Source organism: Dunckerocampus dactyliophorus, chromosome 1 (assembly GCF_027744805.1).
Source record: "Dunckerocampus dactyliophorus isolate RoL2022-P2 chromosome 1, RoL_Ddac_1.1, whole genome shotgun sequence".
In the NCBI taxonomy this organism is placed as follows: domain Eukaryota; kingdom Metazoa; phylum Chordata; class Actinopteri; order Syngnathiformes; family Syngnathidae; genus Dunckerocampus; species Dunckerocampus dactyliophorus.
This window is the reverse complement of record NC_072819.1, coordinates 43,753,685-43,765,749: the sequence shown is the minus strand read 5'-3', so window position 1 is coordinate 43,765,749 and position 12,065 is coordinate 43,753,685. Positions and strand designations below refer to the sequence as shown.

Sequence of the window (12,065 nt, the reverse complement as noted above, 5' to 3'; positions counted from 1 at the left end):
GTTATTTATTGCAACATTTGAATCCAATAGAGACGTCATTATCTTCATCTTATGCCAGTACCACATGTGACATACAGCACATTGCCGCCAGGAGACTGACAAGCGCATCTTTTTATTCTGGCTCCCATATGTCCGCTCTTTGAGCCATCTCGTGCTTCACTGCTGTGCGGGGTCATGTAGGTCAACAGACATGCGCGTGTGCGAGTGTGTGTTCACTCTTGCGCTTGTAAACAGAACTGTTGAATTAGTGTGAGCTGCACGACTCGGCCAGTTTCTAAAGAGCCCCCTGACGCCGGCTTACAGGCTGCCTGGGCATGCAGACGGCAGCGATCCACTGTTGTCCCAGTCCAGCTCTGCAAAGCCCCATGGCAGTCAAGTGAAAGTCTGATGTCATGAAAGCCTGATAAGCTGTTTCACGCCAGACAAGCTCGAGGGAACTCTTCTATTTTTTAAAACCACAAAACACTCAAATCAACAGATTGGAAGGGTTTTTTAGTGCTTAAACTGTAAAAAACAAAACAAAACAAAACAAAAACTGGGCATGGGTGTAATAAATCTATGAATTGATTGTTGACCATTGTACTGTGGAATTTTATCAAGCTTACATTCTTATTAGAGTGCTCATAAAAAACAAAACATGTTAATTTCTTAACATGTTAATTTGCTGGTGTTCATTTAATCGTGTCGGAGACTGAAGAAGAAGAAGGAAGTGATGTCACCTCGAGAACCCTCCCTCGAGGAACTACACATGGATTACATTGGTTTCATATTGTTGTGGTCCACTTTTTGTTGATTTTCAGTTGTTATTTCAGTTGTTGAAGTTTGCATGTTCTCCCCGTGCGTGGGTACTACGGTTTCCTCCCACATTCCAAAGACATGCATGTTAGTTTAATTGGCGACTCTAAATTGTCCATAGGTATTAGGTATGAATGTGAGTGTGAATGGTTGTTTGTCTATATGTGCCCTGCGATTGGCTGGTGACCAGTCCAGGGTGTACCCCACCTGTCGCCAAAGGTCAGCTGGGATAGGCTCCAGCATACCCCCGCGACCCTAATGAGGAGAAGTGGCATAGAAAATGGATGGATGGATGGATATTATGCCCGCTCGTTGTGTAGCAGGCTTTTGCTCGAACGCTTGAGCAGATGGAGTAAGCCTGTTCACATTCCCAAAAGATGCCATTTGCAGCGTCAGACTCTTCGGTATTATGTTGATCACATTTTGAGGGTGGTTGTTTTGATACAGTGCCTCATATAAAGGAAAGTTTGGGACTGAATGTGTATTACCGGAGGGTGCTTCTACCATCAGTGATTTCGACTATCTAAAACACAATAGAAGTTGGACCGTGGAAAAGCATGCAGAGGTGGCAGTAAATAAATCCGCTTTTTTTTTTTTGTTAGTATATTCTACAAATCTTAGAATAATAATATGGATTTTCATGCCAAATTTCCACGCTGGCTAAACAGCAACCGTTGTTCACTTGTCTTGTATTTTGCAGTCTCTGCTTGGATCAGCCAGTGTCAATAACTGCCAGTCAAACAACATACCAGTTGTGTCCAAATTTGTATGTGTTATATCAGATGTATACATGTATGCAGTAATAATGTACAATGTATTAATAACTACTCATCACAACACAATATCAATGAATGTTATTATTGTGTTATTGCTGTGAATATCCGGGTTTTGATGAGTCTGGTTGCCGAAACGTGTCCTGGGCATGACGTCACAGCCAAGATGGGGGCGGTTGAGAAAACTCGCTGGGGTAGAGGGGTTTGATAACCACAGCTTTTTGATGTCATCAGCACCTTAAGTTATGTTTTTCAGTTAACGCATCTTGAAGCAATGGTAGCATTGGAATCTGTGGATTTCAGTACTTAGTGGCAACCAGCAGAGGATGCAAGTAATTCAGGTCCAACTAGTTAGCTCCCTCAATGGGCTGTTGAAAAAAATCAACGTGCATGTTATATCATGGCACAACAACTACTGTATGTTATTTAGTTAACTCTGAAATTTGCAAAAACATGAAAACAATCAAGTTTGTTGTAAATACTGCAACACCTGATATACTTAAAACGCAAAGCGTGACATAAACATACTTTAGATCCCAAATATGTACATTTGTTTTCAGTTTCATTCCTTTAAAAATGCAAAGCACCAGCAACAGGTTATGCACCTGTACCACCAGTTAAACCGCATTCCTTTTAAACCCATTCCTCTTAAATTCCCACAATAATCATGACTTACAGTATTAAAATGCCTACTTTTCCAATTAAATGGGACCTTTTAACTGACTTTATTAAGCTTTTACTATAGAAAAATATACCTTTTATATACACAGAAGCTTTGTTAAATGCAGCACAACATGTGATAAACCAGAAGTACCATAGCTTTACATAAAGGGATAGTTTGAATTTTTTGACATGAAGTCGTATGACATCCCCATCAGCAGTGTAGTCCATCAACAGTGACTTACCCCGTGAGACCGGCTCAGGTCGGATTTCGGTGATGAGAAACGTCGTTCCGGTTAGTTATTGTGGTGACTTAAGTAAAGAGTTTGGCTTCTCAAAACAACATGCGTTCAAACAATTTAATGTCAAAAAAATCTGAACGCTCCCTTTAGGTTTGGAATCAGCTAATAATAGTGATTTAGCAAAGTTAAGCTGCTAACATTAGCTATTAGTGAACATACAGGACTTTTATAACCACACAACGACTCCAAATTGTTGGTCGCTTCTCTGAGACTGCTTGTGTGTACGTGCAAGCAACGGACATGTATGTGTATAGGAGACAGTGGTGAGTGAAAGCCATGAACACCAATCATTTTATTCTGGCCAAACAAAACTTTTGGTGCTATTTGATTTGCAATTGTGAAAAATATGTATGTTTTTTGTTCATTCTGTTCTTTTAAACCACTACTGGTAACACATAGTTAGCTAGTCAGTGGTGGTATCTTCTGGTATTTTTTGGCTTAAAATATGTAATTTGGAATTGTATACAGTCACTTTAACTTACTCTGTGATATATACTTCGAGTCAAACGTTTGGACACACTTCCTCATACTACTAAATGAGATAGTGTGTCCAAACGTTTGACTGGTATTCTAACTCTAAGGCATTAAGTGTCCTATGGAAACTGCTCCTTAGGAACTGAAACAATGAGAAACAGTACCCTAAGCAGCACCTGTTGGCAACAATACACTGTTGGAATTGTGCAGCCAGTCTCATTGTGTTCAATGAATCCAAAATAACTGCATTCCACACATGACTGTAATTCCCAGATGAACGCTCAAGCAATCACAGAGGAGCCACTGGGTGACAGGTGAGTAATTTGTGAAGGCGCTGCTACATGACTCAAAGAACGTTTTAAACCAGTGGTACTCAATAGGTGGCCCGCAGGTCACATTCGGCCCACCAACGCTTTTCATTTAGCTTGGCAAAAATCACCCAAACAATCAAATAATGAAACCATTCAGTCTAACAAGAGAAGTGCTCGTTCAGGCAATACTTCCTCCACTTTGAAGGGGCAGTAGCAAGGCGTATGCCTCACAATGAAGCAGCAGTAGAAGACGATGGCTCACATTTATACAAATATGGCCCTATCAAACTCTTAAAAACTTGCCTTCAACAAACAAGTAAAATCCAGTTGCCTTGGTTTAACCTTTGGAGATAGACACAGAACACTGGACTTTTAACCAGTCCAGGGTGTAACCCGCCTCTCGCCCGAAGTCAGCTAGGCTCCAGCATTCCCCGCAACCCTAGTGAGGATTAAGTGGCATAGAAAATGAATGGATGGATGGATTAAAGTACACTTGATAAAAAATTTGAATTTACATTTTGTGCTGTTTGATCTTAAAGAGGTTCTAAGTAGAGCTTCAAAATGCAAAAAGAAAAAAAAAAGAAAAAAAAGAAATGGGAGTGAGACAAAAAAAAATTGAGAAAGAATTTATTGTAAATGACCATTAAAGCGAAATAGTGAATGAAAAGTTTAATACCACAGTCTTAAAAAGCCAAAATCTTGGCAAAATGTGGACTGAATGTCATTATCTGTCAAGTATTTACGCTATCATAATCTCTTGATTGCAAAAGCAAAAAAGCTTTCTCTCTTTGAACGTGGTCGAATTGTTGACTTCATAAGCAAGGCCTCTCGCAGAGCGCCATTGCTGCTGAGGTTGGACGCAGTAAGAAAGTCATTTTCAAGTTCTTAAAAGATCCTGAGGGTTATGGAAGAAAAAGTAAAGTGGTAGACCCAAAAAAATGTCACCAGCCCTGCACCAGATGATCTGATTGGCTGTTGGTCAAGACAAAAGCATGAATGAAGGTCGTTACTGGTGCCGAGTCCAGTCCAATAACCATCAGACGGCAACTGCAAGAGAATGGTTTCAAGAACCAATGCCATCTTAAAAGACCTCTTCTCCTTCAACGCCACAAAATTGCCCGGTTGGAATTTACATGAGAGTACCAAGCACGGGCCATTAAAAGTTGAAAGAAAGTTTTATTCTCTGATGAGGAAAAACTTTGACTGTCCTGATGGTTTCCAACGTTACTGGCATGACAAAGAGATCCCACATGGCACAGTGGAAGGGGCGCCATCATGATCTGGGGTGCTTTTTCCTTCAATGGAACAATGAAGCTTCAGGTTGTGCAGGGGCGTTGTGCAGGCTGGCTATGTGGAGGCTGGCCCATGTGGAGATGTTGCATGGGGCAACCCTCATGACTGAAGGCCCTCGTCTCTGTGGTAATGACTGGGTTTTTTGGGGTTTTTTTTTTTTCAACAGGACAACACTGCAGTTCACAATGGCCGCCTGACATGTCACTCTGTTGGACCATCCTGTGTGTTCTCCTGATGTAAATTTTTTTGAAACATTTGGGGATAGATGCCAAGCGAAGTTTACAAAAATGTTACATCTTTGTAACAAAGTAAAGGATTATAACCTGCGGAGGCACTTTCAGATGAAACATCCCAACTTTGATGCAGTCCATCACCACTCACTCTCCATAGAAATCCTTTTTTTATTATTATTTATAGTATATTTTTTAACTATGCCTTCTAGCTCTGAGAGTGTCTGCCAAGAAAAATTCTGGCCCTTGGACAAATGGAATTGAGGAACCCAGTTTTACACCATGTCAACACGAGTGCTCGACTCATCCAGCAATAAAACTGTATACTGTACATATTGAATATCCTTGTTCATTCGGCTGAACAAAGCTGAGCTGAGATCCAAGATGAACATTAAAACCACTAGAAAAAGATGTACTGATAATCCAGTCAGAGAGATGTGAAACTGAAAGACTTGTATGACTCGAACTAAGAAGGATCCTCCACTGATTGTACTATGATGACGTCAGGATTGCATGAGTGACATGTCCTCCCACGCACTTTAAACAATGACTAATAAACATGTGATCTTCTGTGTCAATTTGCTCAAAGTCCTCTGGGAGCTGGCGACGGGCTGGCTGCTGGCAACGGGCTGGCTGCTACCAATGCCTGCAGACAATGTCACTGTGTGTGTGTGTGTCTCCTTTAAAAATAAATAACAGGGCAAGCCTCACAAGTGCAATAAGTCACATTCCCAAGTGAGAGGCGAGGTTTTGGAATTGCTTGATTAATACCGAATGAGAAAGTTGGTTGCGAGTTGCTGGTCACTGTGAGCTCATTTCCACCCTCCACATCTGCAAAGCGTCAGTGATGTATGAGTCAAACACAATGGCCTTGTGGCTTCCTGCTTCTTCCTAAGGATCAGGCTAGGCTCTGTGCCATGTTGGTAACATTGGACCCTACGGCGGACTTCACAGGGATGAGATTGGACCTGATCAATAACCTGTTAGTGACACTCAGAGGGAAAACAAGCTAAATTGGCCATGGTGAGATCTTACTCCGCCACACGGTGGCCTAGTGTTTAGCATGTTGGCCACATAGTCAGGGTTCGAATGTCCGTTGGGCATCTCTGTGTGGAGTTTGCATGTTCTCCCCGTGCGTGCGTGGGTTTTCTCCGGGTACTCCGGTTTCCTCCCACATTCCAAAATCATGCATGTTAGGTTAACTAGCGACTCTAAATTGTGAGCGTGAATGGTTGTTTGTCTATATGTGCCCTGCGATTGGCTGGCAACCAGTCTAGGGCGTACCCCGCCTCTTGCCCGAAGTCAGCCGGGATAGGCTCCAGGATAAACAGGACAGCTAGTCTGACATGAATCTGGCATACATACATGTACACAATACTGCCAGCTTGGTTTTCACCACATTGTGAAAAGCTTATGCGCAGGCTACGAGATGTCTGAAGTGACACAAGAGACGGCCACCGCTTTAACCACAGCAATCTACTGAGCTAACTAGTTAGCCTCCAGTTTATTTATTCTAAACTTAAGAATGGGTTTGAAACTGAGTGGGAAAGAAGGACTAAAGAAGCCAAAAATGTACCACTTCCACACTGAATGGGAGGAGAGCTTTTTTTTCCACTATGTCATGTCGGACTCTGCCTTCATGTTTGCAAGTTAAGGTAATGTAATGTAAGGTAATGTCTTATCAATGTAACATTACTGACATCTAGTGACCACAATACTATATATGACTTGTCTTTCAATATTTTTGGACTAATAATAGGCCAAAGTCAACCATGAAACAGCAATCATTTATTAATGAATACATTTTTGAACCGTGATGTGAGGGAGTCGTGAGGGACGACTGTATTTTGTTTTTCTGTCACTGAAGAACATTTCATCTACTCATTTGGCCCATGAACCAGCACATAAGAATCACAATTAATAGGACCTGTTGACATGACAGCAGAGAAGCTTGGCGTTTTTTAACTATTTCGGCGTGAAGACTACTTTTCCAGCATTAGGTAAAATGCAGAACATATCAACATAGCAGAGAATTTCTCAAAATAATCATAGCCAAATGAAATGGAAACCGAACAGAATAGGTGTGGTCACACCTGAACCCCTCGCTATTCTCACTTTAAGATTTGTCAAGAAACACCAGCTGTGTTGCAGGCCTCAAAGCAGCAGAGAGACACATGAGCTGGATGTACAGTACAGACCAAAAGTTTGGTCTCATTCAATGCATTTTCTTTATTTTCATGACTACTTACATTGTAGATTCTCAAAACTATGAATGACCACATGGAATTATGTACTTAAGAAAAAAGCCTGAAACAACTCTAAATATGTCTTATATTTTAGATTGCTCAAAGTAGCCACCCTTTGCTTTTTTGATAGCGCTGCAAACCCTTGGTGTTCTCTCAATGAGCTTCATGAGGTAGTCACCTGAAATGGTTTTCACTTTCACTTGCCTTGTCAGGGTTCATTAGTAAAATTGCTTGCCTTACTAATGGGCTTGGCACAATCAGTTGTGTTGTGTGTGTCCAAACTTTTGGCCTGCACTGTACTTCCTATACGTAGAGTGTTGCCGATAATAACCATCACCATCGCAAACCAAGAACATTTTGCTTAAATGCAGTGTTTCCTATTGCATTATATTAGCGGAGGGTCCCCAATTCTCCTCCACTCTCTGCATTGCACATGTACCACTAATTAAATGGCACATCTCAATTACGTGCATAAAACTGTTGACTATGTTGGCATCGTTCCATTAATTCTTATTATGAAATGTGACAATTGGAATATAATAATAATAATATAGTATAAGTGTAAAAAATGGCATTACAGTCATTGTAGTACTCTGCTTTGTTGCACGTGTTTGTCATTCACCCCCATCACCACCAGTGCACACACACACACACACACCACCTTAACTCTGCGCTCACCCCCCCCCCCCCAAAAAAAAACCTACAAGAAGGATCAACCACCAGCTTTTTATTACTCTCACACTGACAACTAAGGATTTATACTACAAGGTCAGGTGTTCAGCAGATGTAAGCACAGCAGTATCAGATATGTCACGTGAAAGCATTGTTTTGATTAGGTTTGACCTAAAGATGGTTCGGAGACAGACGACAAGTGTAACAGTAAATATTTGGACAGTCCTTTCAGACAATCACAGCGAAGCCTCAGTCGTATTATCATGATTAATGGCAGCATAATCGCCCCCAGTTCCGAGATTAATATTGCTCTCTGTCATCTACTATGAGCTTTTCATAACTCTGTAAATTCTGTGTGCCTCTCCGCATCACTTTACTCAATACATCATCGACAAGGGAATCATACTGCAGGAACAACGCTCGTTTGGTTATTGCCTCTGCCAGACTAAGACCACCCGGCTCCAAAACGAAGACACCAGATTGGCTCACATTGGTGTGCCTTGACTGTGCTTCTGGAGGAAACTCGGTTCAATCAGCTGTAAGATTACCTGCTCGCCGCAGGCCTCTATCCACATCTGCGCCCATGTATTGAATCATAACTCTTCATTTCCATAAATTTGTCTCTATATCCCACTTTTAAGTCTGCCACTTCGTTGCACAAACAGAAACAACTCCCATACTGCAGTCTAGTTTCTTTATAGATTCACACTGAACGATGAAGGTATGCCACTAGTGAAAACAGTTAAGACTTTGACACGTGAATGAAAGAATAATGTGTAATAATGATGTGAAGGTGGAATATCAGTGTTAAAAAACAACAGGAAAGTGCAATGACAAGGCACATTCCACTTATTACCACAAACAAGGAAAACTAAGATAAGAAAGACTACAACCTTACATTTAATACATGCATTTCTTTCTGGCAGATCAAACTTTCCTTGGACATGAGCAATTAATCCTCTCTCCCTAACTTTGCAACATTTACTTCCCCGGCAGGCGGCTATCATCTGATCCTCTCATCAGCCACCTCATCTCGGCACCGGGCAGCTATAAATGATAGATGAGGCCTGAATTAATCATGAGAAAGGAGATATAAACACAGCAAGGCCCCCACGAGGGAACAGAGAAAACCATATGAACATGTCAAAGTAGAGTTATAGCGCTGATTAACCATCCCACATGCGACCTCGTAAGAATACAAAATGACTCGTGTTCTCGCTGATCAAATATTCCACAACCTATGATTGTGCACAGATTTTTTCATTCACAATTTGAGCTGTGTGACACAAGATGCCTTCCACTTCACAATAAAGTTTGAATGTTGCACAAATGAAGCCCGTATTTATAGGCCTAGCTTCAAAAGTGTGATTTAAAATTCCCATTTTACAACACTTAAACAAACACAACATTGTACCTCATCCCTGATATTAGCCTAAGGCATTTAAGATCATTGCGTTGCAATTGCAGACATCCTTATTCAAAATGTACTGTGTCACACATTGTGACATTGCACATAATTGAACCGTGATGCAGACTTCTCCTCCTCCTGTTTGAAACCTTAACAACAATCAACAGAAACACATCCTGTACTCAGGGACACCAACAGTGTGAGGACGCCAAAACATGTGACCATGGTTGCGCCCTGCAGGAAGATGGAATGTGGGGCTGACTGGTTGGTTTACATTTGGATTCGCCTCAGTGCTACAACTCTGTCGCACAACACTGACCAGGCAAAGAAGCAGAGACACACTTACAGTCTATACGGACATTTTGCATTGTGGCAAGTAAGGCAATGATCTATTAGATCCAGCACATGATTAAAAAAAAGCGAGTCGTGCTGAAGTCGACATAAGAATACAATGATCTCATCATCTATATAGTGCATGAAGTAATTTCTTTACTATGTCTGTTTCAGGTTGTCTTTCAGAGTTCCCTGCTGTGTGGGAGCACTCTGCTCCAAGTTTCCAAAAAAAAAAAGAGCATGATGAGCAAGACTGATCTTCTCACATGTATCAACACACACAAATAAACTAGTCTGTGTCTATTAGACAAGATCATATCCGATTTAGCAAGTTGTGTGTGTGTGTGTGTGTGTGTGTGTGTGTGTGTGTGTGTGTGTGTGTGTGTGTACAGGAATGTGCCCCTACAACAACCAGAGTCCTTAATAGTCTCAATAACAGTACGGATGCATGGATGCATGGATGCAAAGAAGATTACAAAATGAGTTCAGACAAAGGGCGGCAGGAGGATGTTGCAGTGCATCCAGATGTGGCCTCAAACTCACGCAGCCACGCACGCTTGCGTTTGGCTGGAGTGTACTGCAGCAAAACCAGAGGCTGAAAACATGGAACTGACGTTTGGCTTCAAAACACACACACGCACACTGCTGGACAGCTGTTACGCATGATGCACGTATGCAGGCAGGTTTTCAGATTGAAATGTGTGTGTGAATAGAGGAGTTAGGGCACACACCTGGTTTGACAGTCTTCAGGCGGATGGGCTCTCGGAAGTGGCGGATGACAGCCAGCGAGTCCCGGTGGGTCAGTCCACTCACCGGAGTGCCGTTGACTTCCAGCAGCACGTCCCCGCTGCTGGGGAGCCTCCCGGCGTGGCAGACCAGCGCCTCCGCTACTATGTGCCCGAGGTAGGGGAACTCCCCCTGCTCGGCGCCGCCTCGTAGCTCAACTACCGTGACCAGTTCCCCGGAACCCCCCCACGACACGGCGCACTCCTGGACTTTAGCGGACCAGTGCTTCTTCTTTTTGAGGGTCTTGGACATTGTTGGGGGGCTCTTTTTGCAGTCCGAACGCGATCGTCCTTCAAGCCGAGAGCGGCTTGTGGTGCTAAGACGCTGTGACGCACAGGCAAATCATTGCAGATTGTACAAGCCTTGTGTCATGATCCACTACGATGAAAATTGATCTCGTTCTCATCAAGCAGCCTCCGATGGTGGTCGGTCGTCCCAATGGATCAGTCGCGCATCACCTCTGCACACTGAGATGCGAGGCCAAGTGGCTGCGTCAGTGTCGCATAGAGACGGAACGTGTCGGTTTTGGTACTTGGGCGTCTCGACCCCACACCCTCTGCGCACTCCCAGGACTTAACTGGGCCTTCTTTTTTACAGTTAAACTCCAATCAAACAGCACAGGAGGTACGTGACACCAGATGGGCTTCTTAGGGCCAAATGCAATGTTTATATCCCCAAAGAACGCAGGGATCGGCAGCCGAGTTGCCTAAACTGTGTCCAAAACACTTTCGACAAACGGATTTCCTCGCATATCAGCTGTTTGCTCCACAGCTTGATCCAAACAGACTGGATAGGCAACTTTACGTTGCGCACCTGTCCTTGTGTGGCGCCCTCCTCCGTGGTGACATCAGCAATCCAGCCCTTGGAAACGGGAAAACATACCTGTCCCTTCTCGAAGCACAACGGAGGATTCCGATGTTTCCTCACCACGGCGCCCTGCTGCTGCTTCTCTTTGAGGGGTGGGCAAACGCACGACTTCTCCGCACGTTTTGTACTAAAGCAAATACATGCAGCAACACATACGGTTCATGATCCGATTACACTTCACTCCATAACTTTTTTCCATCTTGTTCCGTGTTGCTTTGTTGATTGAAGAAGCTTCTGTCCAATCAGTGATGGGAGGAGGGCGTTGAATTATATGAATTCAACCAATCAGGAGCGACAGGAGGCGGAACTTGTGTGATTTACAAGCAAGGTTCTTGTTGCTACGGTTTGTCAAGTGAGGAATGGATTTGGTTTTCACGTCAGATATAGTTCAAGCAAAGTTGTTACGAAATTTCGCAACTTGATGGTGCCTTAATAACTTATTTAATATCTGCGCCAATAGTGTAGTATCTTTCTACATTTACGTCAATGGCAGGGGCTTGAATGCCTTTTTAGCATGCATTTTCCTGGGCGTGTGTGTCCTCTAGTGGTTACAAGTTGTAAATTCAATCCAAACACTTAACGATACTGATTCACTGATGCTACTACAGCCCTGCGATTGGCTGCAGGGCGACGTGTCCAGTGTACCCCGCCTCCCGCCCAAAGTCAGCAGGGATAGGTTCCAGCACACCCCACGACCCTATTGAGGATTTAGCGGCATAGAAAAAGAATGAATGATGCTACTACAATATGCTCATTCATTGGCTCCATATTAAAATATGATCATTTTGAAAACGTTTGTCTGTTTCATGTGTGTCCTCTTGAAACAATTATTATTATTATTGTGACAGTGCAAAAGTTGCAACCACATGAGCAGTGGATGTCAAACAGCTATCGTTTGTGCGACAAACAGATGAA

General features: G+C 42.9%; 1 protein-coding gene across 6 annotated transcripts in view; it reads right to left on the bottom strand.

Moving 5' to 3' along the window:
- The window catches only part of magi3a (membrane associated guanylate kinase, WW and PDZ domain containing 3a), a 106,442-nt gene extending 95,064 nt beyond the window's left edge, over positions 1–11,378 (bottom strand). For 3 of the 6 annotated variants that reach the window (XM_054787579.1, XM_054787596.1, XM_054787606.1), the window contains exon 1: positions 10,229–11,377. In XM_054787579.1, the coding sequence (XP_054643554.1) occupies positions 10,229–10,535 (307 nt within the window). In that variant the 5' untranslated portion in view covers positions 10,536–11,377. Of the gene's footprint in view, positions 1–10,228 lie in introns of all 6 variants that reach the window. The other 3 variants (XM_054787571.1, XM_054787587.1, XM_054787615.1) reach the window with 2 other exon arrangements.
- Between the last annotated feature and the right edge of the window lie 687 nt (positions 11,379–12,065).